Source organism: Elgaria multicarinata, chromosome 3, assembly GCF_023053635.1.
Source record: "Elgaria multicarinata webbii isolate HBS135686 ecotype San Diego chromosome 3, rElgMul1.1.pri, whole genome shotgun sequence".
In the NCBI taxonomy this organism is placed as follows: Eukaryota; Metazoa; Chordata; class Lepidosauria; order Squamata; family Anguidae; genus Elgaria; species Elgaria multicarinata.
Window position 1 is genome coordinate 62,544,490 of NC_086173.1, and position 22,505 is coordinate 62,566,994.

Sequence of the window (22,505 nt, forward strand, 5' to 3'; positions counted from 1 at the left end):
GTCAGGTTGTCACTATCCAGCAACCTGCAGATCCATCTTAGTTTGGATCGACATATCATCATTCATGGGAATAGAAGAGAGAAAATGGAAACATCTCTGCGATGAGAGCCTCTGCCCACAAGATTAAACAGAGCACAAGAGGATATTGCTCAAGTCACGTACTTGTGATTCCTTCAGCCAAAAGATCTGACATCTTAAAACAGGATGAGAGAATCCGTGTGCTAGGATGATCCATAATGAGTACCTACAGGGGTGAAAGAGAGAAAGAAGGATGGACATGAAGACCTGGTGGTCCATGAAGCAACCATTTTTAACTCAGGACTACACAGGCATTAAAAAAAATGGTTACATCACTAAGAGGCAGCATGGAAGAACCAACATGTTTACTCTTTCTCTATCCTAGCTCTTTGTATGTGCTAGAACTATAAAGCCAAATATCCTGTTCTATTCCACAGTTCCATCACAAGCCATTAGACACCACACTCTTTCCAAGAGAACTGAAGAACCATGTCCATTTTCATTTCTTACTTCACCTATTTTATGTTCCAAGGCTCAAAGTAACCCCAAGATTTGTATGGTGGTATTTAGGTCTAGGCCCCAATCTCCTGCCCCAAACCATCCACTATGAACTTCTGGAAGATAAATTTTGCTTGTAAAAAAGATACATTGATTTCAATTTACGAGATTCCAAATATAGGAATGTTATAAATCTTATCACTGTGTTATATTTCATAACTTCAGGGTTATGGGAGCTTCACAGAGGATGTTCCAGGAGTTTAAAACCTTCACATTTGCACTGGAGACACCACCACAGAACATATCGACTCAGGCTATACCAACGCTCATAACTCAGTTCTCTGATGTGAGAGGTGGTGGAAGGAACTTCCCATTCTGCTTTTTAATCCAATCTGCTTTTTCAGTTAGTCCCACACATAATTAGTGATAGTAAAGGAGCATCTCTCTCTCTCTCTCTCTCTCTCTCTCTCACACACACACACACACACACACACACACACACACACACACGTCCTCCTTCCCACAGGTGCAACTTTTTGGAGAAAGAATAAAAAAAGTTATAGGTGTCAGCATTATATAAGCCACAGTAAGCCCTTGTAGAACCAATAGAACAAAGCCAATTCCAAAGACTCTTTGATCTGTCTGGAGCCAGTAATTTCATGGCTGACCTAGCATGTATGCTCCTAATGTCAGCAAACATTATGGGAAGCTCTACGAACCTTAACTGCCACAATGAGGAATGCAAAAGGTCTAGCGAACACATGCCCCGCATAACAACCGCACACTTCCCATATCACAAATAAGCTGTGGGAAGGTTATCTCAATGCATGACAGAGTCCAGTGCAGACACAAGTAACTTTCATAAATAGATCTCTGTAGTTTATATGAAATCTGTGCACTACATACACACACATGTACAAACACATAGTGCACCACTTCTTACCTTCCATTCTCCTTCCTTCTTCATGCTGCGTATGACATCATTCAGGATTTCTGAAAGGTGAAGGAGAGCTCTGGGTTAGCAGTGAGGTACCTTCTACTGCAGTTACAATAAATGGTTGATCCCTGAGCCAGGTAAACAATGCCTCTTGCCACCCCGGTAGATGTCTTCAGAAGGTTCCAATTTACTGTTCACAAAAGACAAAATGTGAACGTGTCTGCTTTATTTCACATGCATATCTTATACCAGTTGCCCTTTAGGTTGTCCTTTTGCCATTGGAGCAGGAGAAACAAATGCCTACCCTGGTGCTGCAATTAGACTTCAGGGTTTGGGGATGTGGAGTGAGTGGTCAGGCCTTGCTGCAGGATCAGACTGTCTGAGACCAGGTAATTTGAAAAAAACTACCTATTCGCATATGGACCTGCCTGGATATCATTGCCTCCCATATATGCTTACCTGACCTCAAGATCTTCTGAGGCTCCTCTCCAGGTTCCCCTGCCAAATGAAGTGAGGCAGGTGGCTACTCCGGAGAGGGCATTCTCAGTGGTTGCAGCTTGGTTGTGGAATGCCCTCCCCATAGGTGTTCACCTAGTGCCTATGTTGTAGGCTTTTTCAGCATCAGGTGGAGATCATTTTATTTTCCCAAGTCTTTTCATCTTTAGAATCTAAACATTTAGATGAAAGTGTTTTAGTGCTTTCAAACTCTTACACTGTTGATAACCTCTGTTGTAGATTCTTATCTTGGCTTTATTCTGAAGCTGTTTTAGATGTACTGCTTCGTCTTTTATGTTTTTAAATTTTACTGTGAACAGCCCAGAGGACTTTTTTGTTTGTTAATGGGCAGCATACAACTGATGTAAATAAATAAATAGATGCCTCCCCTGCTCCCACTATCTGGAGGGAAAGTGAGTGACTACCCAGGGATAGAGCCTTTTCAGTGGTGCCTCAGATATGGAAGCCTTTCCCCTCATATAGTGTTCTATTTCACCTGGTTTATGCACTGGTTTTTAGACTGGCCTTTAGCTGCTTTTGAGGAGATCACTCTTGCTATTTTAAACTGCTTTATTGACATTTTTAAGGGTACATTGTGAGCTACCTAGAAAATATTTTTATCAAAAGGTGGACGGGAAATGTGTTTAAATTTATAGGATGATTTACCTAATATGAGATTACCATTTTATAGATGGGACAGAAGTCAAGCACATCAACTATCATGGAATGATAAAGATCCTGCTCTTTGATCTGGGCAGGATGTGCATTCTTCACCCTTCCCATTCACTTTAGTCAGTAATTCAGAAACCTATTAAACCACAAGGAACCTTGGCAACAATTCAAGAACAGCTGGTGCTGTTTGCTTCTCCAAAATAGTGCTTTGTGGATGGAGGTGGGAGAGAAACTGCAGATATTGTTTACCGGCAACAATTATTACGAATCAGGAGGTTCATTACTTTCCAGGGAGAACTGGCAAAACTGATGGAGAACCAACAATCCCCACAATTGCAATGCATCTGTGATTGCACTCCAGCCCTATATCAAGGGCTAATCCATATATTACTGCTGTACCAGCCAGCCAACATGGCCAATGGCCATGCTGGCTAGGGATGATGGGAGTTATAGTCCAGCACATCTGAAGAGAACCAGGTTGGGGAGGGCTTAGCTAGGGACACGATGATTAAAAACAAAATGGAGGTTAAAACAAAATGGACAGAGTGCTCTAGCAACCTCTGTGCGACAAATGCTTCTGACAAACAAGGGCTGGGGGTAAATCCCTACCTAGCATAAGAAAATGAACTGCTGTATGGGGAAGTAGCTTGCACAATATGACAGAAAAGAAAAATATTGAACTTTGCTTCTTCTGCAAGAAAATAAGCTTCAGTACCCCCAATTCACTATACAGAACTCTCCAAAATGATTAGAGCCAAGATTAGAACCCGAGAATCCCAGTTCTCAACTCCCTCCATCTCCCTCCATGGAGCACACTAGTCTTTCCCTAGGATGGAGCCAAGAGCCCCGTTCCTTAACTCACTCTGATCTCTAATAATGGACAAGTGCCAGAAGTTTCCTGTAGATTAACAGAAAGCCCCTCCTGTGAAAATTACTACAGGCCAGCTCAAACCAATCTCTTGAGCTGTAATGCTCAAATAACTGAAGATTCATTTAAAAGCCACATGCAAGTTGTTGGAAATGAGATAAAGCATTTTTTCTCATTGATAATTCTAATTAAGAAAAAAGCGTTTAAGTTCTGAATCCAAGATGGAAACTGACTAACAAGCAGAAGGCAGTCTGGAAGTACTTGTTTCTTAGTTTTATGTGAACTCTTCTCACACATTAAGAGTGCTAAATTCTTTGTAACTACTAGAGACCCATGGTGCTTTAAATGCTCAAAATGCCCAGCCCCAAACATAAGTAGGCACATGATAACTGGACAGGTAAAAAGAAGAACTGGTAATACTTGTTTAAAGGGTTGAGCCTATAACTAGAGAATGTAAAGCAAGCTGTAAAACTAGCAGCTGTGCCAAAGTGAAAATTCTTTGGAGGAATATGGCTGACAACACCAGAGCTCTGACAGAGAATAGCAGAGAACTGCTACTAAGGGAGCAACTCTGAGTGGAGAGACGCCACATCAGGCAGACCCTAGATAGCCACAAGTATGCCACCTGCCATATTACCATAGAAACTGCAAAGTAACTTGTGTCTGAGGGAGAGATGAATAAAACTGGACAGTTCTGCTCCAGAAATAATTTATACAGCAAACCCTTAACACACTGGATAAGCCACTGAGCCTGGAATAAGGAAGTCTTCCAGTCACACCTCAGTCATGAGCTCATTAGATGGCCTTAAAAAAGCCACTAATTACAAATTTAAACCCTCAGCCCCCTTCTTCCACTACAATATCTGGATAATAATACAATAACCGTGTAAGGTCAGTGAGTAAGGTTTACTGAGGTAGAATGTTCAAAGCGTTTCACATAAAAATGAGGCACTCTATAAAAATGACATGACTATCCTGAAGAGTTAGGGCTTGCAGTAGGCCACTACTACTGAGGCCTTCAGTTGATTGCATGAGCTATGCCTTCCAGGCCTGAGGTATATGACTCTACAGCCAGAGTAGCAGGGATCACCTCTCCACCCCCTATAGCCCTGCAGAGTTACCTTGGGGCCATGTGTAATTGGAGCTTTATAGCACATTGAGGTCTACAAGTCTAACGTACAAAAGCCTAACGTGGTGCTGCGTACTACAAGGCTCTGTTAAAATGCTGGTTCTGAGCTGCATGTTCTGAGCAGGAGAATGCCATGGCAATTAAAGAGAGCCAGTGTGGTGTAGTGGCTAGAGTGTTGGACTGGGAGTCGGGAGATCCGGGTTCTAGTCCCCACTCGGCCATGGAAACCCACTGGGTGACTTTGGACCAGTCACAGACTCTAGCCCAACCCACCTCACAGGGTTGTTGTTGTGAAGATAAAGTGGAGAGGAGGATTATGTACGCCGCCTTGGGTTCCTTGCAGGGAAAAAAAGGCAGGATATAAATGCAATAATAAATAAATAAATAAAATAAAGAGATGGTGTGTGTGTGTGTGTGACTGTTCAGAAGGTAAAGAAAGGACGATGAGCAACAGGGTACTGATTCGCATGATCACTGCAGCCCACTGTTACTTATTTAAGCCATGCTGCCTTACAGCGCATGCCAGCCGCCATTGTGAATGTTTAAGCCGCAGCAGGCGGTCACTGCAGCTTATTGTGAAGTCTGAACCCTGCGCAGGGTGAGTTGTTACGTGGTTAACAAACTACCCCAACTCAAAAACAACCCATGAGTGGTTTGTTAACCATGGCAGCAATGCACTCTTGCTGGGTTCGCATGTCATGATAAGTCATGGCACCTGCCCGACGCAACTTGAGTATTCACAATGGCCTCCAACACACGCTGCAATGATCATGTGAACCAGCCAAGAGACTGACTATCTGGATAAGCTGTGTATAGACCAATGCAATACCCTAACAACAACCCTGGCTGTACATAGATTAGTTGACAACACACTCAGAGCAGTTGAGGGATTGGGAGACTCTGTCAAGAAGAAAACCCTTTGGACTATGCCTTTCAGTATCATGTGGGAAGGGTAGGTGAGTGGGGAAAAGTACTCAGGAGAAAGTACTTGGAGAAACAAAGAAGAACATAAAAAGTGTTGAAGGTAAACATTTACAATTGAAAGTATACAAAACCGACCTCTGCCAACTTTACCGCTTGGTAACTTGAGTTCTGAAAAAAATATCTGCTTATCCATCTCATCTATACTATTTATTAGTAGGTTACAGGAGCAGTTGTTGAATAGATAAATTGGTATTTGTTACTAATTATAATTTTTGTTGAGAAATACAATTTCAGGCTTGTTAAATAATCATTTGATCTCATTTGATCACTACACTCATTCGCTGACACAAAGCTACTGCTGTCTCTGCCTTTTCCCTGATGAGAAGCTAAGGCAGCAACATAAACCTCTTTCAGAACATGACACTACTGAAACCTGAAATTGATTCTGGTATCTCCTCTATGATCTGCAAAATATGGTCCCCAAACAGAACAGAACTCCCAAATGCGGAGTTCTGCTTTTGAAAGTTCCAGGAGCGCTGCAGCGCACAGGTGAGGCCCAGGAATCCTAACCCCTTGCATCACATATTAAGTGGCCATCATGTGGAAGTGCCACTTATCATATTGCAATATCAGACACTGAATGGCCCTCGGAAGGTCAAGAGGCTGCCGTTACCAAAACATGAGCCAGTCAAAGATAGCACAGATCAGACACAGTCTGAGAAAACACAGAGGAAAGTTCCCCCCAAGCATTCTTTGCATCATCTCCTTGATCTACCTTAAATCTCTGCTCTTAATTTTTACCTCCTTCTCACGCCTCTCTTACTCCTTGGGAGTCCATCCTTGAACAGCTAATACTAACTGCAATCAAGGCCAAAGCAAGCCCTTATGATAATCAAGTTGGACTGGTCAGAGAGACACTCCCTGGAACAATCTTGATAGAAGGCAGTAAGTAGTTTCTGTTTAAGAGACAAACCGCATATTACACACATACATACAAGTTTCTGAAGAAAAGCAGAAAGAGAGGGCCATTCCAAGCAGAGAACTGGGTAGCGTAACCATTTCCGCCTTGGTCATTCTGCCCCGCCCCCTGTTAAAACACCATCCAGCTCTTTCCCTGAGATCCAAACACAGCTAAAGACATGATTGGAACCTTGTAGTGGTGATGGTGGCAGGGAGAGAATCAGTTGGGAACTCTAAGTAGAAAATGGCATCTCCCCCTGCCCCCAAAGTCTGATTCTGGAAGTCTTGTTTGAACAACTTGAGGTGATGGGAAACCATTCATTTCAGCTTGCAATGACTAAACAGCTCTCTATTCTCCTGTTAACCAAGCTGAACCTCAGCTTAAATCCAGATCAGTTCTTCTGCCTGGCAGTTTTACTCTGCACCTGTTTTGTGAGAAAATCGGGAAGGTTCCTATTAAACCTTAATGCCTGAGAGCTAGCAATGTCCAACTGGCAATGATGGCTACACAAAAATTTGATCAGTAGAACACAACAGCTACACTGTACTTCCTGGATACAAGGAATACGGACTGGGATTCTTCCATTCCTGTATAATCAGCCTCAGCTATTAATCTGCTCTAAGGCATGGTCTGAGGGCACGTAACAACCACCTTTGTGATGCTAAGCTGATCTGAATATGGTCAGTACCAGAATAGGAGACTTCCTGGGAATCCCATGTTCCACAATGGAAGAAAGGCAAGACAGATATGTACTAAAATAAAAATAAAAAGTAATAGTGTCCATCATAGCCCAAAACTCTGGCTTAACTTGGTATTTCTACAACACTGAGGTTTCACAGGATAAGTTCTCTGCATGGTCACTTATCTCCATAGCTAATCAGGAATGGAGCCACAGTTGCTTCTTCCAAGGACCTTTTTAGATACTGCAAAACTAAAATCGTTGTGCTGAAACAGAATATCTCTGAACAGATTTATCTGAAATGTTTTGCTACCAAGAGAGCTGTGATTTTATTTGCTCAGTGCAATTATTACATTTACAATGTAATCCTAAATGTGTTTACTCAGAAGTTCCTCCAAATTACGTGGGACTTGTTTACTCTCTAGTAAGTATGTTCAGATATTCAGCCTGTTCCACAACAATTACTCTGAATTAAATAGATGTTCCATGTTTGTTGAATAGCAAATGCTTTCAGATGACACAATAACCCACAGCAGGCATCAACAGGAACAGCATTCTGGGAAGTCAGATGTCAGAAACCAGTTACTAAACATATGAAACTCTAACAAACTAATCTGTTCCTCAAACAGCAACAGACTGGGCTGGGAATGGAGGGGGGCAAGATTGCAATGAGAAGAGGTTCTTTAAAGACAACCAAATCAAAAATCAAGGTTAGAAGAGAGCCAAAAAAAGAACCACATGGCTCTATGGTGTGGTATATTAGAGAGTAATACACCACACCACCTATTCCAATTAACGTTATTTCTACTCACCGCAGGTGACCACCTAATTGCAAATCTGTTTTGTTTAGCATCTGATACTCTTGAACCTAACTGTTAGATAACAGAAGTAGCTACTGAAGCCAACTAACTGTCCCCATGCCAAATAAGGAATGGTGCCTTAAGACAGCAAAACAAAGTAAACTGTCACTACCTGACGCAAGTGGTGGACTGCCAGGCACGCTTGAAAAAGAACATATATTGAAGCCAGAAGTAAGGCAACAAATGCAAATCCTCTTCAGTCAAGACCTGACTTTGTAACAGAAAGAAGGCCCAGACAATCTCTTACCACAACTAAAAAGAATTCTTGAATACACACAGGAACCAGGTTTCTTTAAATAAAAATTACATTCATTTATCTTGCTTTTCAGCTGGGAAGACCCAAGAACTGCTGGTAAAAGAAACTTTGTATAGCATCTGTGAAGAGAAGCCATCTCTGGGAAACAAGCAGTACCCAAATGCAGGGTGATATAAAAACCATGATAAAGAACTTTGAGAGGCAACCTGGGCATATGCCTAGTGAGAGAAAGTGTCGCAAAAAGAGGCTTCAGCTGCAATCTACACACACTTAGCAGGAAGTAGGACCCACTAAACTCAATAGGATTTACATCTAAGTAGGCATGTATAGGATTACACTGTTAAAATGCCTGGCATATGAGAGTCACCAGGCGTCAATGCCGTATCATATCAGCGTCACTGCACACGCACTGTGGACTAATGAGAGAAGTTCATAACACAGTAATAGCTTTGGCAGAGAGTAATGCTAGGGGATCAGCCACTGGCTCTGTGTAATCTACCAGGAAACACCCTGCAATCACACCTGTCCACTTCAATTGGTGCCAAAGATTTGAAACTATCTAGAAGAGAAGCGCAGCTATTAGCATCATAGCTCAACAGAGGGTTAGGCAACCTGATGCCTTCCAGATGCTTTAGATTACAACTTCCATAAGCCCCAGCCAGTATATCCAATCATCAACCATTATGGGAATTGTAGTCCATAACATCTGGATAATACCAGGTTACTCTACCTTGCTCTGTAGGAGGAAAGTTAAGACTTTGTGGCCCACAGCTATACTAGCTTTAGTGGAGATTGATTATAGTTCAGCTACAATCCTCAATTCTTACAACTTCTAGCTTCAATGGTACTCAAATTATAATGCAAAAGGGTTTCCAGAGTGTGACATAGGGTAATGTGAACATTATCCATCATGAGGATATCCAAAGCACACTCATAGATGATTTCAGTGAATTGAGAAACACAGGGAAGCCTACCTGGATAGAGCATATACCTGTCATACATGCCAGGTGTATGACAGCACAGAAGTTAATTTTGTCTGAAAGTGAATCATTGTGGAGGAATATGCCAGTGTGGCCCAGTAGCTATATCTTGAACTTGTTTTCCTCATACCACAGGAGAAACTACTACAACAATGCTGATCAGGGCCAGCCCAACGCTTTTTGCTGCCTGAGGTGGCCAAGATGGGCCCGTTCCATGTATAAAAGATGACCAAGATGGCCTGTTCCATGTATAAAAGCTTACTTTGAGACTGGTGGGCATTTTCCACAGTTTCTGAGGGGCGCCAGCTTGCTTTGGAAGTGCAGGGCAGACTACGTGGCAAACACAGCTCTGCTCTCCAACATCACATCACCACTCCCTGCCCCCCAACATCTGCAGCCTGAGGTAGCCCCCTCACTGTCATGGATTGCTAAGGCCACCCACTGTGTAGTGAGGCAACAGGGACACGCTATGCAATTCACAAACTCTTTATTCAGTTAATAACATCTCTTTACACCTGTAGCATTATGCCTTAATTAGCTAAAAGTAAAGCAGTTGCCTGTCAACTCAAATGGATTGTTTGCTGTCTTGACATGACCAGGCTTTTACCGGTCTCTTACCAATCTCAACTCTGCCTGTTTAATTTCTGCTCCCTCCCCACCTGACAAAGGCTGAGTTCCCATGGAGAGGGGGGATGGCGGGACTCCTGCTCGATAACCTCTGGGAAGATTCATCCCTGACTCTTAGATAGTCTTGAGGAATTTCCTCCTCCACTTTTTATCTTGTCTGGACTTTTTCTAACTCTGCCTCCAAATCTGAATCAGAGCATGAAGCCAAATCAGAGAGCTTGGGCCCAATCTTGACAACCACTCTTTCTAATGGAAGGGCTGGCCCTGATGCTGACCTTAATCAATCCTAATCTTCCACGGAGGGGTGGAGCTGGCACACTCACCTTCCTCCATCATGTGATTCTAATCGTGTAATGGATTAGAATGCCTGAAAAGGACTTGAATAACAGCCCCATTTATAGCATTTGCAGCCTTAGAACCCGAAACGTGAATGACAAAGAGGTCAGTCAAGAACCTTCAGCCAAGAAACCTTCATTCAGTCAGTTTGGACAGAGCAGATTGCTCTACTAGGAGAATAAGAAAACACTGCTAAAATTCATGATTAGGCCTTATATATATAGCTCAATTTGTTTCACCATGATATGACGCAGCCTCGCATCAATGGAGATCTGTGATCTTGAAGCAGGTTTACAAATCAATATTAAGATTTTCTACCACCACCACCACCACCACCCTTCAAATAAATCATAGAATCATAGAATAGTAGAGTTGGAAGGGGCCTATAAGGCCATCGAGTCCAACCCCTTACTCAATGCAGGAATCCACCCTAATTATCAGCCTGCCTACTACTAATATATTAGCAGGCTACATGGGCATCAAGTCTGGCAAGCTACTTGCCCAGAGGGAATTATTTGCCTATATGAGTGATTAACAGTATAGTTATTACAGAGAACAACTTAGCATGTAAGTTAAAGTTCTCTTTCTTCTGCAGGACTGTGGCCTGGTGATTGTTCCCTTTAAATATTATACACAGCGGCATCCACTATTAGTAACTCCAGTGAATTCATTGGATATACACTGGGCCATGATAGAGTAAGCACTAGCTTAATCCCTACAATGCAAGTGCTCACAATGAATAGTAAATCCAATGTAAACCAGTTGTGCCCATTTTGAACAGGGGCCATTGCTTGCTGCAGAGCTTTTAAAAGCACCACATTCCCTTCCTGTATTACTCAACATTTTTAACATTTCCAATTTCCATCCATATTCACACTGCATGTCTTCAAATCTGTTACTTTGGCCTTAACAAACATACAAGTGGAGAGGGGAAGCAGAAGTAAAAAGAAAAAGAAAAGGGACACAAATCTATACTAAAACACAATTAAAGTTTATGTTAAAAACAGCAAAAAATAAGGATCCAAATAAAATGATGTTGTATAGTAATTGAATCGATATGTGACTCTTTAACGGAGGATTAAAAAAGAACAAATGGGAAACTGCTAACTCAAATATTTTCCTGGGGGATTTAAATCAATTTTCTCAGAAAAATTAACACCGGGGGTTAACACACTCCCTACCTTCGCTTCTCCGCCCGTGTTTTCCTTCCTCAAGTTACTTCCTCTTTCAAAAGAGGAAGTACACAACGAGCACAAGTCCCATTGAGTCCACTGTTCTAATGGCGCTGCTTCTCCTGCACACAGCAGGAGAGAGCAGCAATTCTGAGTTTAAAAAAACATCAGACTTAATGAGGTTTTTTTTTGTCATGTGAGGAAGACCAGGAGGGGTGGAAGGCGCGCGGGAGGCAGACGACGTCATGTGAGGGACCAGAGCAAACTCCATGAGTACCCAGTAACAAGTGTTTGCACGCTCTTCGGATGGAGCTTTTAGTTAAGCTAATATTGAAAGCACACTTCTACTTGCTCTGCCAGAGACAAGCCCACTCCCACTGAGTTCTCTAGTAAGACTTATCAGAAAAGAGTAATGGTTTGTTCATCTGCTGGCAAGTTATTCCAGCACATAACTGCTCTCATCTTCTCAGACTCATTTGCTTTTGTCCTTAAGGGCCCTTCTCAGAAATCATTCCCACTTAGTCATTTAAGGTCAACCCCCTGGAACAGTTTCCCTGATCAGCACCACTGAGAGAAGCCACTGCATGTTCAGTTAGGACATTTTGAAGAAGCAATTTTAAACCTACCCTTGAGCATAAGTGCTCACTTAGTCATTCCCACTTAGTCATTCAAGGTCATCCCCCTGGAACAGTTTCCCTGATCAGCACCACTGAGAGAAGCCACTACATGTTCAGTTAGGACATTTTGAAGAAGCAATTTTAAACCTACCCTTGAGCAGGCAAAGTGGAATGAGGCCTAGCTGCCACACTGATTAGTAGAACTCAAGACAGCAGGTGGCCTCCCAGTTTAGATGCCCAGAACCTTAACTTTCCATTCTTGCTGTTGAATCAGCAAGAATAGGCCACCTAGTACCTACCCATATTAATTTAAAAATAAAAACTTGTTTACATGGACATTCCATTGATGTTGTATGATATTATTGTGTTTTATTGGTTGCATCCTGCTTTGGGTTGCTTTATGATGGAAAGTTGGTAATAAATTTCATAAACAAATAAAAATAAAAATGCTGAACCTAGTATCCTCTCTGGAAAGTTATTAGCCTGCTAGGAGCATTTTATTTTCAAGCAAGTATCCACAGACTACTGTGCACGGGCATTGTTGTGGGGCTGCAATAGACAGCTTGAAGAACATATTCATTTCTTAGTAGTAACTGGCAGAAGGAAGTGATAGAAGTGCTGTTAGAAAAGTTCCCTTTGCAGTATATTCACACATCATTTATTTATTTATTTATTTATTGCATTTCTATGCTGTCCAATAGCTGAAGCTCATGGTGGTTTGCATACTCATAGAGAGAGATGCAGAAAACTAGCAGAAAATTAGCAGTCCAGACAATGTAGGCTGCAAATCAAGGTATATAAAATATATTTGAATACATAGCTCTCTTTTCATTGTAGCCTTCAGGGACTGTCCTGCAGAAATGCCGATCTAACACTGACAACAAAACCAGTTCCATGTTCTATAAAGACAGCCCTGAAAGAATGTGGATAATGCATGCCTAGTAAAAACAACACAAACAAACTCAGAAACCCAAGGGGATAAGAGGGTAGAGAACAGATTTCCAGTAAGAGAGTATGTTTCAGCATCTTGCATTCTCCATGCCTTTCCCTACATGTAGCACTAGAGGTTTGTAATCCCCACTCATGCATTGTTGTGTACAGGAGGGATGGGAAACCATTGTCCTTTCAAGGGCTGCACTCCCTCAAGGATAATCTGAGAGGGGCTGCATGCAGGCCGTAAGCAAAGCCAAAGTCAACTTTGGACAATGTCAAAGCCAAAAGTGGCGAGGGACCACCCCTTTTCTCTCTTGTTGCTCTATTCTCTCTCTCCAGCCCAGCAGAGTTAAATCACTCTTGTCAAGGTCTGACCAGATTGCTTGCAGAGAGCTTTTGAGATTTAGGCCAAGGTTGGCTACGCCTGGGGTACAGGGTGGTCTTGGGATAGCCACCATCTCCTGTTTGCTTTTTTTACATCCTGCCTTTCTGCCCCCCCCCCCCCCGGCGATTCCTGGCAGCTAACAATAAAATCCAAAATAAAACCTTTATTAAAATATAACATTAAAACAAATAAACTAAAAACAAAATTAAAAATTCATTATGTTGTGAATGTAAAACAATGAGATAACCACAACTTTGCCAGGCTGAGTTCCTTGAAGGAAGGGTGGGACACCAATGTGATAAACACAAGTTAAAATATGTTTGTTTTAAACCTGGTAAATTTACATGATTTCTCCAAGCCACAGCATTTCTTGAAAGAAAACTGACTCTTTAAAGAGTACAATCTTGATTATAGTTCTATTACTCTGAGTACCTGATAAAGGTTATAAGTGCCAAATTATTTCTTCACCTTAGTCTAGTGGGGAGAAGGATCCCTCAGCAGATGCTAGGAGAACATTTTATTGTGTTTCTTATCACAGGCATCACAATGAAATATCCAGATGTACCGTATTTCTTAGATTCTAAGACACATTTCCTCCCCATATAAACATCTCTAAAAACGGGGTGCATCTTAGAATCGCAGGTGCGATGATTATTCTTAGAATCAAAGCTTTTTTTCTGTTGGTGGTACTGAAATTAGTGTGCGTCTTATAATCGATGGCGTCTTACAATCGAAGAAATATGGTATTTATACAAGCACAGACCCACTCAAATTAATAGGACTGGTTAGTTAAGATCCATTGATTTCATTGGGTCTGCTCTAAATATGACCAAGCCTGGAACCAACTCATAAAGGTGAAATTGTCCTTGAAGAAGAGTTTCATACATGAAACATAATGGGCTGGCCAGAAACTGTTTTCCTAGCACATGTTGACAGATCTCTTTCTCCTCCCCATTGTCATTTTCCTCCACTTTTTGATGCTGCTCATTTTTCTTCTTGGCCCAGTTCTGGAATTTCTAGAGATCTGGATCCAGCTCCTGAAAACCGACAATCTCCAAGGAACAACTTGTTAAATGATCAACCCGTCAAGGCTTTAGTGTCTAGCTAAAATCTGAGGATGGCCACCCCTTGCCTTTAGGGGCCTCTTTCTCTATGCTAACTTGGATAATTTCATGGTGATCGCAGCTGGAATGCATGCATGAGATGAAGGCAACTCCTTCCCAACATTAGGACAACACACTGATATCCTGCAGCATGAGGCCAGATTATGATTATCATAATGCAGCATTATAAATACACACTTCAACAGGAAGATATCAGGCCCAAGTATCTTCCACCAGTCTTAAGTGACTGTGAATTTTATCAAGAGGACTGAGACAGACCTTTCTTCATTAGTTTAAAAATACAAGCTATCCACAGCTATGTTTCCTTATAACAAAGTATGTCTTATTGTTAGGAGAAAAGTGCAGTGAGCCTCCGGTTGACATGCTCTCCGCTCCCATCTCCTCTTCTGGCATTGCAGTGAGGAGACCAGAAGCTGTTGTGTCTGTTTTTGATTACCTGGAGTTCAGTGTTATGTCTATACTGTAAACTGTGGTAAATCAAAAACTGTGATTTGTTGAAATAAGCCAGCCCCGTAACCAGAGATTTGAAGCTGGTTCATTTCAGTAAACCATAGTTAAGACTAACCACAGTTTATATGAGTTTGTACATAAAAATCTGCAGTTAATAAAAAATGGAAGTGACCTCTTCTGATCTCCTCACAGCGATGGCAGAAGAGGAGAACTGAGGCCCACTGCAGCTGGTTCCCGTAACAATAAACCATAGTTTATTTTTACAACTGAGTGCAGCCCATTTCTTCTTGACTTTTTCGGTTATCCACCTCCCTCCCCGGGCACAACAGAGGGATAAATCTCATTGATTTGTATCCTAGTGATATGGAACATTCCTGAGAAATATGGAGCCATTGAGAAGATGTGTTTTGACCTACAACAACATTGCGTATGAATTTAAAATGTCATGAACCCAAGCTGACTCCACTCCAGTTGCTGTCATGCTGCTCCCTACTCCAGCTATATGCAGACTCTGGATTGATTTACATGACCACAACAGCTACATTTTCCAGTTGGCCTGTGCTGGTTTCCAACCATCTTGCCATAGTTTGAGCCAGTTGGGTGCATTCTGATAATGCATGCTGAACTCCACAGAGATCCACACTGGCTATCCGATCATAATCTCAGACTTTCAAGCAACTGTGAACGGCTGCCCAGTGTTGACCTCTGCTGAATCCAGAATGTGTTGTTATCCAGCACATGACCATTCCAGTTCATTGCAATGCACTAAAAATCAACAAAAGTGTGGCTGCCAAAGCTTCATTTCCACAGCTTTCAGTGACATAAATCCAATATAAAGCTTTTCCATTCATAGCTATCCTTCTTTGAACAAGTCTGCATCTCAACTGGATCTGGAAAGAAGGAGTATAAGTCCCAAACAAGTCTTCCATCACAATGGAAGGCAAATCAAGTAATTAGGGTGGAAAGTTTTCTTTAAACTGTGGGTGTTGTAAGTTCCACTCTTTCCTTCTGAGGTCTGGAATCAAACAATAGCTCGAACAGAAACTAAATAAGAGCAGAAACCTTACAACAATCTTTCTAAATTACTGAAACCAAGAACTATATAGCTAACATGACAAAAGAACAAAGATTCCTTGGATTGCACCCAGTGCACTGGTAGCAAAGTTGCATGAGAGCTGAAGCTTCCTTATTTAATAGTCTTGCTATTTACTGTTTTACTCTGTACAGCACCATGTACATTGATGGTGCTATATAAATAAATAATAATAATAATAATACCATCTACAGGTTATTCATTTTTCTAGCTGTAGTATCATTTTACAAGCAAGTCCTACTCATACAGTGAACTTTAGAAAGCATATAGTATCAGGACAGGAAAGTAAAATGATCCTTCGATAAATTAATTACAAAATTGCTCACTACAAGTAGGGGTTAGATGCAGAGGGCAGTTACAATGGCCTGGTTCAGACAGCACGCTAAACCATGCTGCTTAACCACAAAATGGATAAGGGAATGCATTAAGGTTAATGCATTGCCTGAATTTTGCTTTCCTTTCCCCCCTCCTCCTCCTCCTCCCTCCCAATCCCCTTTCCTTTTGTGTCATGTCTTTTAGATTGTAAGCCTGTGGGCAGGGACTGTCAAGAAATACTTTTGTAAGCCGCCGTGAGAGCCTTTTTTGGCTGAATGGCGGCATAAAAATCCTTAAATAAATAAATAAATAAATAAAAATAAAATAATTATTTTTAAGGCTATTTTTATCCATCTTCTATGAAAAAGAACACAGGAATAAAATGGTAACATGTAAACAAAACAAACCATTTTATAGAGAACCACAGCTGAAAATTGCTAGAAATAGGGCTGAAATTATTCGTCCATTAGATGATGCATTTCAACCTGCCAGGCAGAATACCTGCATCATGGATTAACAAGAGAGCCTTTTAAAGTGAGTCAGAGCATTTTTCAACTGCTACCACTGGGACCTGGCACAGTTTTGCTGCCCAATTTTTCTTGTAGTCCTCTCTATATTGACTTGTTCCTGAGGGAACAGAAGAAGATACCCATGCAGAATTCAGATGTGCCAGGGGTCCTCTGGGAAGGCATGCAACCATACAAGCATCTGGCACTTTCTTCCCAGGAAGAGCCATGAAGCCTGCTTGGCATGTGATAAGGCATCTTTAATATTAACTGGTTTCTAATGGCAAAGCCTTTCATAGATGTCTTGGTTGGATTCAAGACAGAAATTGATGAAACAGTCCAACTTATGCACATATCTATTATACGGTTGGGCAACTTGTACCCCTCCAGATGTTCTGGCCTACAATTCCCATCAGCCCTAGGCAGCATAGCCAATGGTAAGGGATGATGAGAGTTGTAGGCTAAAACATCTGGACGGCCTCAAGTTCCCCACCCCTTATTTCTACCTAACACTATCACTTAATGATTAGGCTGCTGCTACCAATTAAAAACTCTTATCACAATAACCCAGTTAGTCTTAAATGCTGCAGCCTATTTTGTCTTCCTGCTCCTCAAGACGTTAGGCCTTCTCCTCACATGCAAGCTAAACACCCAAAGCAGGAGCAGAATTGTTCCAGGGTTCCTAATGGCATGAAGAGCCTACATGCATGTGACTTTAGATATGCAGACACCCCCTTTAGAGCTTTTGCTAAATGCATGGAAGTTGGGATCAGTGGGTAAGATCCCTTTCCCTTCTTTGCTTGAGGAGAAGATCTAAAGGTAGCCATTCTTCTGAAATGTGTAGTATTGGATATATAGAGATATATTTAAAAAAGACAGTCCGTGGATAAAAGCAACATAGATAAATGGCCAACACACTGCTGTGTCTATTAATAGCGTAACAGTCAAGAAAAGCTGCTCAGTAAGTTCTTTCGCCCATCACTACTCAGCTACCTATACCGAAATCACACCAGGTAATGTGGAACATTTTCTAAAATCTCTTTCAAATCATCTCTCTCTCGAAGTGAACACTCTGTTCTTTCCATGCTCCTTCTTATGGCATTCATGTTCAATTGTTGAACTCTTTTTCCTGAACATGAATACTAAAGATTGGTTAGTTCACGGCTGGAGAGAGTCATGACATAGTCAAAGATGTCATACGCTGGACCAGTTTCAACTGGACCAGTTTCAGCTGGTAAAAAAAAAACATTTTCTGCCATCACTGTTCATTTGATTCACAGATTTACCTGTCCTTTATTTTTAATTAGCTGATATACCTGGGGTTGCTCGGGTCCCTGAATAATGTTTATCATGTTTATTTGATAAATAAGATCTCTGCAATTTACTCATCTTTGAGGGGACCGGCGGAGGAGAAAGAGCCCCAGAGTACCCCTCCACAGTATCCCAGCAACCGAGCCACCCCTCACTGTGGCGCATGGGCTCCTTGCCAGCTGCTGCTGGTCTTCCTCACTGCTCTCGTCCTACCATTGCTGCTGCGGCTGCTGCTTGTCATCCCAGCCGGCCACCATTCTCCACTGAGGGCTCCCTTAGACTAGCGACAACGTCAGCAGCATGTGCCCGGAAGCACAGACCTCAGCGCCTGCTGCTTTGGCAACAGAGGGAGAGGTGCCATGAATGGCCATTTTCAAATCCTGTTCCACTGCAGCCGACAAGGGTGGGTGGGTTCTGAGCATGCACAGAGTGCCTTCCCTCCCTTTTAAGGGTCAAAGCTGCATGTGCGCTTCCCCCTTCATGTTGGAGGCAGTTTCTGAGAAAACAGCAATATCAGGTCGGGGTGCTTGAGACCGACCTTAGGGCACTGGCTTGTGAAAGGCATGCAGCGCCCACCCAGCCATGCACTCACAATGGCCGCCGAAACCTGGTAAGTCTACACTCCTGCCCAATGCATGCTGGGAGTTATAGGTATAAGCCCTTTTAATTATTATTAAATTCTTTAAAGCACTGTGCTTGAGAGGCTACACATCAATCATCACATTACAATCTAGTTTGCATTTCTGCCACATTGAAAAATAGGTGCAGTTTTGGGCTGTGACTAATTTTTGAAAGCCAGAATGGTTCCTGAGTATGCCCTCCAGTTTGATGTCTTGATTTTCAAAGGCAATACTGCATGGCATTTTACCAGTCTCCCCTAGAAAAGAGGTATGAGAATAAAGTTAGGGTTCCTTACTTTGAACACAGAATGTTGTCCTGACAGAGGGCATAATCCAATGCATTTTTAGACAGAAATAAGTTCTACAAAGTAAGTCCCATGGCTGCCTGGAGGGATGCTGGTAGTTGAAGAACTTCTTTCTGGCTAAACATGCATTGGATTACGCCCTGAGTGTATCAAATTTCATTCCAGTATCTCGCTCTTCAATAAAGTTATCATGCTACAACAAATCCAACAAACTGTCCTTCCTAGTTAAAAGGAAGGTCTTACTTCACGTGGCAAAATTAAAGTGGAAAAAACTTTTTTTTAAAAAAAAATAATGTTCCAAATCATAGAATCATAGAATAGCAGAGTTGGAAGGGGCCTACAAGGCCATCGAGTCCAACCCACACTCAATACTTGAGTGTGACAAAAAGAGGATTCTTGCATGCTTGCATTTCTTTTTCAAACTGGGCCAGTTTTTAAATATCCTCTTAACCTTGCCTATATCTATTGTTTTGTTTGACAATTATAACAATTGCACCTTCAAATTTCATAGGGAGACCATCAACAGTAGAAGACCAACATTTCCTGTTTTTAAGGATCTATCCATACATCCTTTTGGAGGGCAGATATTTGAGGATTTAGTAGTTATTGCTTCTGGAAAAAGTTTAGAGCTACCTGCTGAGAACAATTTTGTGGGACCCTTACAGTACTCCTGCTATTCTTTTGCAAATGGAAATTATCTCTTAGCACTCAAAATGAGAGCTCGTTTGCACACTCTCCATTACTAGCTTAACATTTCCGCAATGGAAGAAGGGAGCCTTCCAAAATTATGTATTTAAGAGCAAACTGTGGGAAGTCTAGATAATAATGATTTCTGGCACTAACTGTTCCCCTTAACTCAAGGCCAAATCACAATTTGAGCAGCAAGAATGTTTTACTGCATGTGCACCACTTTCTGCAGTGGTAAGTGTAAAGCAAAAGCATGTATTTCTAAACACACATCAAGAAATTGGTTAAATGGCTGATGAAGATTATTCAACTATAAATTAGTTGACAGCCCTAAAAATCTGAAATGTTGTTTCCCTTCCAGCAGTTATCCTTGACTAGCAGTTAAGAATGATAGTTATATGCAGGTCCACAAGATTCTGCTCTGTGATTGTTTTCCCCCAGAAGCTTGCAGAGCCTAATGTGCTGATTCTGGTATCTTTGCCAACTGTTGCCAACTGGAAAAAGTGGAAATTAACACCTTTACTTAAACCATCTCCACCTCCTTCTCTCTAAGGTGGATTCAAGAACTCTACATACAGCTGTTCACTTATCCAATAGGTATGAAAAGAAATCAAAACAGTATCTTGCCCACATTGCACTTGGAGCACTGGATGTTATTCTGGGAGCCTTGGGTTAAAGCCCCACCTCTGCTGTATATACTTCTAGTTTAGCATCCATTATGCTCCTCTTTCTCAATCTCATGTCACCATCTGTAAAATGGCAACAATAGTGTCTCAGAGCATTGTTATGAGGACAAGCACAATAGGAGGTTGTAAAACACAGCCAATTAAACATGCTAATAGGTCTACTAGAAGTAGGTGAGGTAGGATGTCTCCCCTTTCCCCAAGGGAGGACCTTAAATGGGCCAGCCAGCTTTAGCATACCAGCAACTCATTAACCTTATAGCTACATACAGGCCTGAGGAATCTGTCTCAGTTTGCAGGGCAGGAATTCTAAAGCAGCTGTATTAGCAAAAGCAGATTATCATTTTCCTACCAGGCACATTACATTTACATTAAACCACACCTAGTTGTTATATCATGTATGGCAAAGGAGGGCGGACTTCAAACTTGAAGGATCTACTTTGCTTTTTGTACTTGAACCCAAAGATCCACCAACCAGAGCCTGATGCAAAAAAAATTTAAAATACACTTAGAGCTTTCTACATGTGGCATGTACAAAAAGGAGGACAGGGCTCCTATATCTTTAACAGTTGTATAGAAAAGGAGATTTCAGCAGGTGTCATTGTATGCATGCAGCACCTGGTGAAATTTCCTCTTCATCACAACAGTTCAAGCTGCAGGAGCCCTGCCCTCTTTTGTATCTGGTCAAACTAGGCAGGGCTTCTGCAACTTTGAACTGTTGTGATGAAGATGGAATTTGGAAAGATTTAGAAAACAATTTGGATGAGAAAGGACAAGGTACAGGATGATACAGCGAAGAAACTATGTATAGCTAGATTAAGAAAAAGGGGTAGGGGATTTGACAGTTTTCCAATACTTAAAACATGGTTATCAAAAAGGATCCCTATTGCTTAGCAGAGCCACTGAAGTTCAGGCAAAACGAAAAGTTTTGAATGACAAGAGTGTATTTAGCATGTACTAAATTAAGTACTAAGGATGGCAAAAGCATCCTAAGAACAGTTCAGCAATGAAACAGACTGTTAATTCGCCTTAAAATCCCGTCTTTTAAAACCCAAGGAGGAGATGGGAATTTGGGGGGGGGGGGAATTCCAATCCACGTTTAGTGATCACAAGTATAGTTGCGGGTTGCGTTGGTATCGTCAGATTGGCTAATTCAGAGTAAACAGATGCCATGTGTAGATGCGGCATGTGGGAAAAATATGAAGTATGTTAAAGTGCCAGTGGTAAACAAAAGAGCAACCGGGGGTTTCGAAGCCCGTCTTCAAACCTCATTGAGGCGGGAGGGGAGGAGAGGCTCCTCAGCCCGTCCCCCGTCCAGGACTGCTCCTATCAGGGAGCACACCCGTGGCTAGAACAAGAAGCGTAAGAGATCTCGTGTGTAGCCTCCACCCGGAAGATACAATGTAAGGAACGGGGGTCGAACGAGGTGGGGGGAAGGTCCGGGACCCCACAATGAAAAATACGCACGCTCCTCTCTCACGGGGCAGATTCGCCCTCCGCGATCGTGTGAAATGGAAGCAACCACACCGTATCGCCCCCTCTCCCTCACAAAGGCCCACAGACGTGAAGGTGCCCCCGGCAGGGCGCTCTCCCTGTTGCCCGCCCGCGAGTTCGTTCCTTCACACTCACTTTCGCCCACTACCGCCTTCAGTCCGGCCATGGCCCCCCCGAATCTCGCGTCGGCTCCTACTGCCCCGGAGGCCGCCACTTCCGCGTCTGCAGGCGGGCGGAGCCGACCTCGGGACTCGCCCTTCTCATCTGGCCCGCGGGGACACACCCCCTTCCGTGAAGGAGGCACCTGCCTGCCTCCCCCGGCGCTGGGGCTCTGGCGAGATGCAGCCCGGCTCCGCGCCTCTCGGGTAAGGAAGCCTGTCCGGCTGAATGCAAGGCTTTTCGGTCCTCGGTCTACTTGGAAGTAAGTTCCACTGAACTTCGCCTCAACGCAGAGGGGTCGGGCTACCGTCCTGAACGTGTGAACCATGGGAGGAAGGAGCACTTTAGGCAGCCGCCTGTGCGCTGGCGCCAGACTGTCAGCACAGGGCGTGATGGCGCGACGTGTGTCCC

At 42.6% G+C, this 22,505-nt stretch overlaps 1 protein-coding gene across 4 annotated transcripts in view; it reads right to left on the reverse strand.

Moving 5' to 3' along the window:
- The window catches only part of STXBP2 (syntaxin binding protein 2), a 40,336-nt gene extending 18,188 nt beyond the window's left edge, over positions 1 to 22,148 (reverse strand). For 2 of the 4 annotated variants that reach the window (XM_063120475.1, XM_063120474.1), the window contains exons 1-3: positions 22,071 to 22,148; positions 1,460 to 1,509; positions 163 to 244 (exon numbers count right to left, since the gene is read on the reverse strand). In XM_063120475.1, the coding sequence (XP_062976545.1) occupies positions 163 to 244; positions 1,460 to 1,509; positions 22,071 to 22,101 (163 nt within the window). In that variant the 5' untranslated portion in view covers positions 22,102 to 22,148. Of the gene's footprint in view, positions 1 to 162; positions 245 to 1,459; positions 1,510 to 1,912; positions 1,991 to 22,070 lie in introns of those variants that run through there. The other 2 variants (XM_063120476.1, XM_063120477.1) reach the window with 2 other exon arrangements.
- Positions 22,149 to 22,505: the final 357 nt, after the last annotated feature.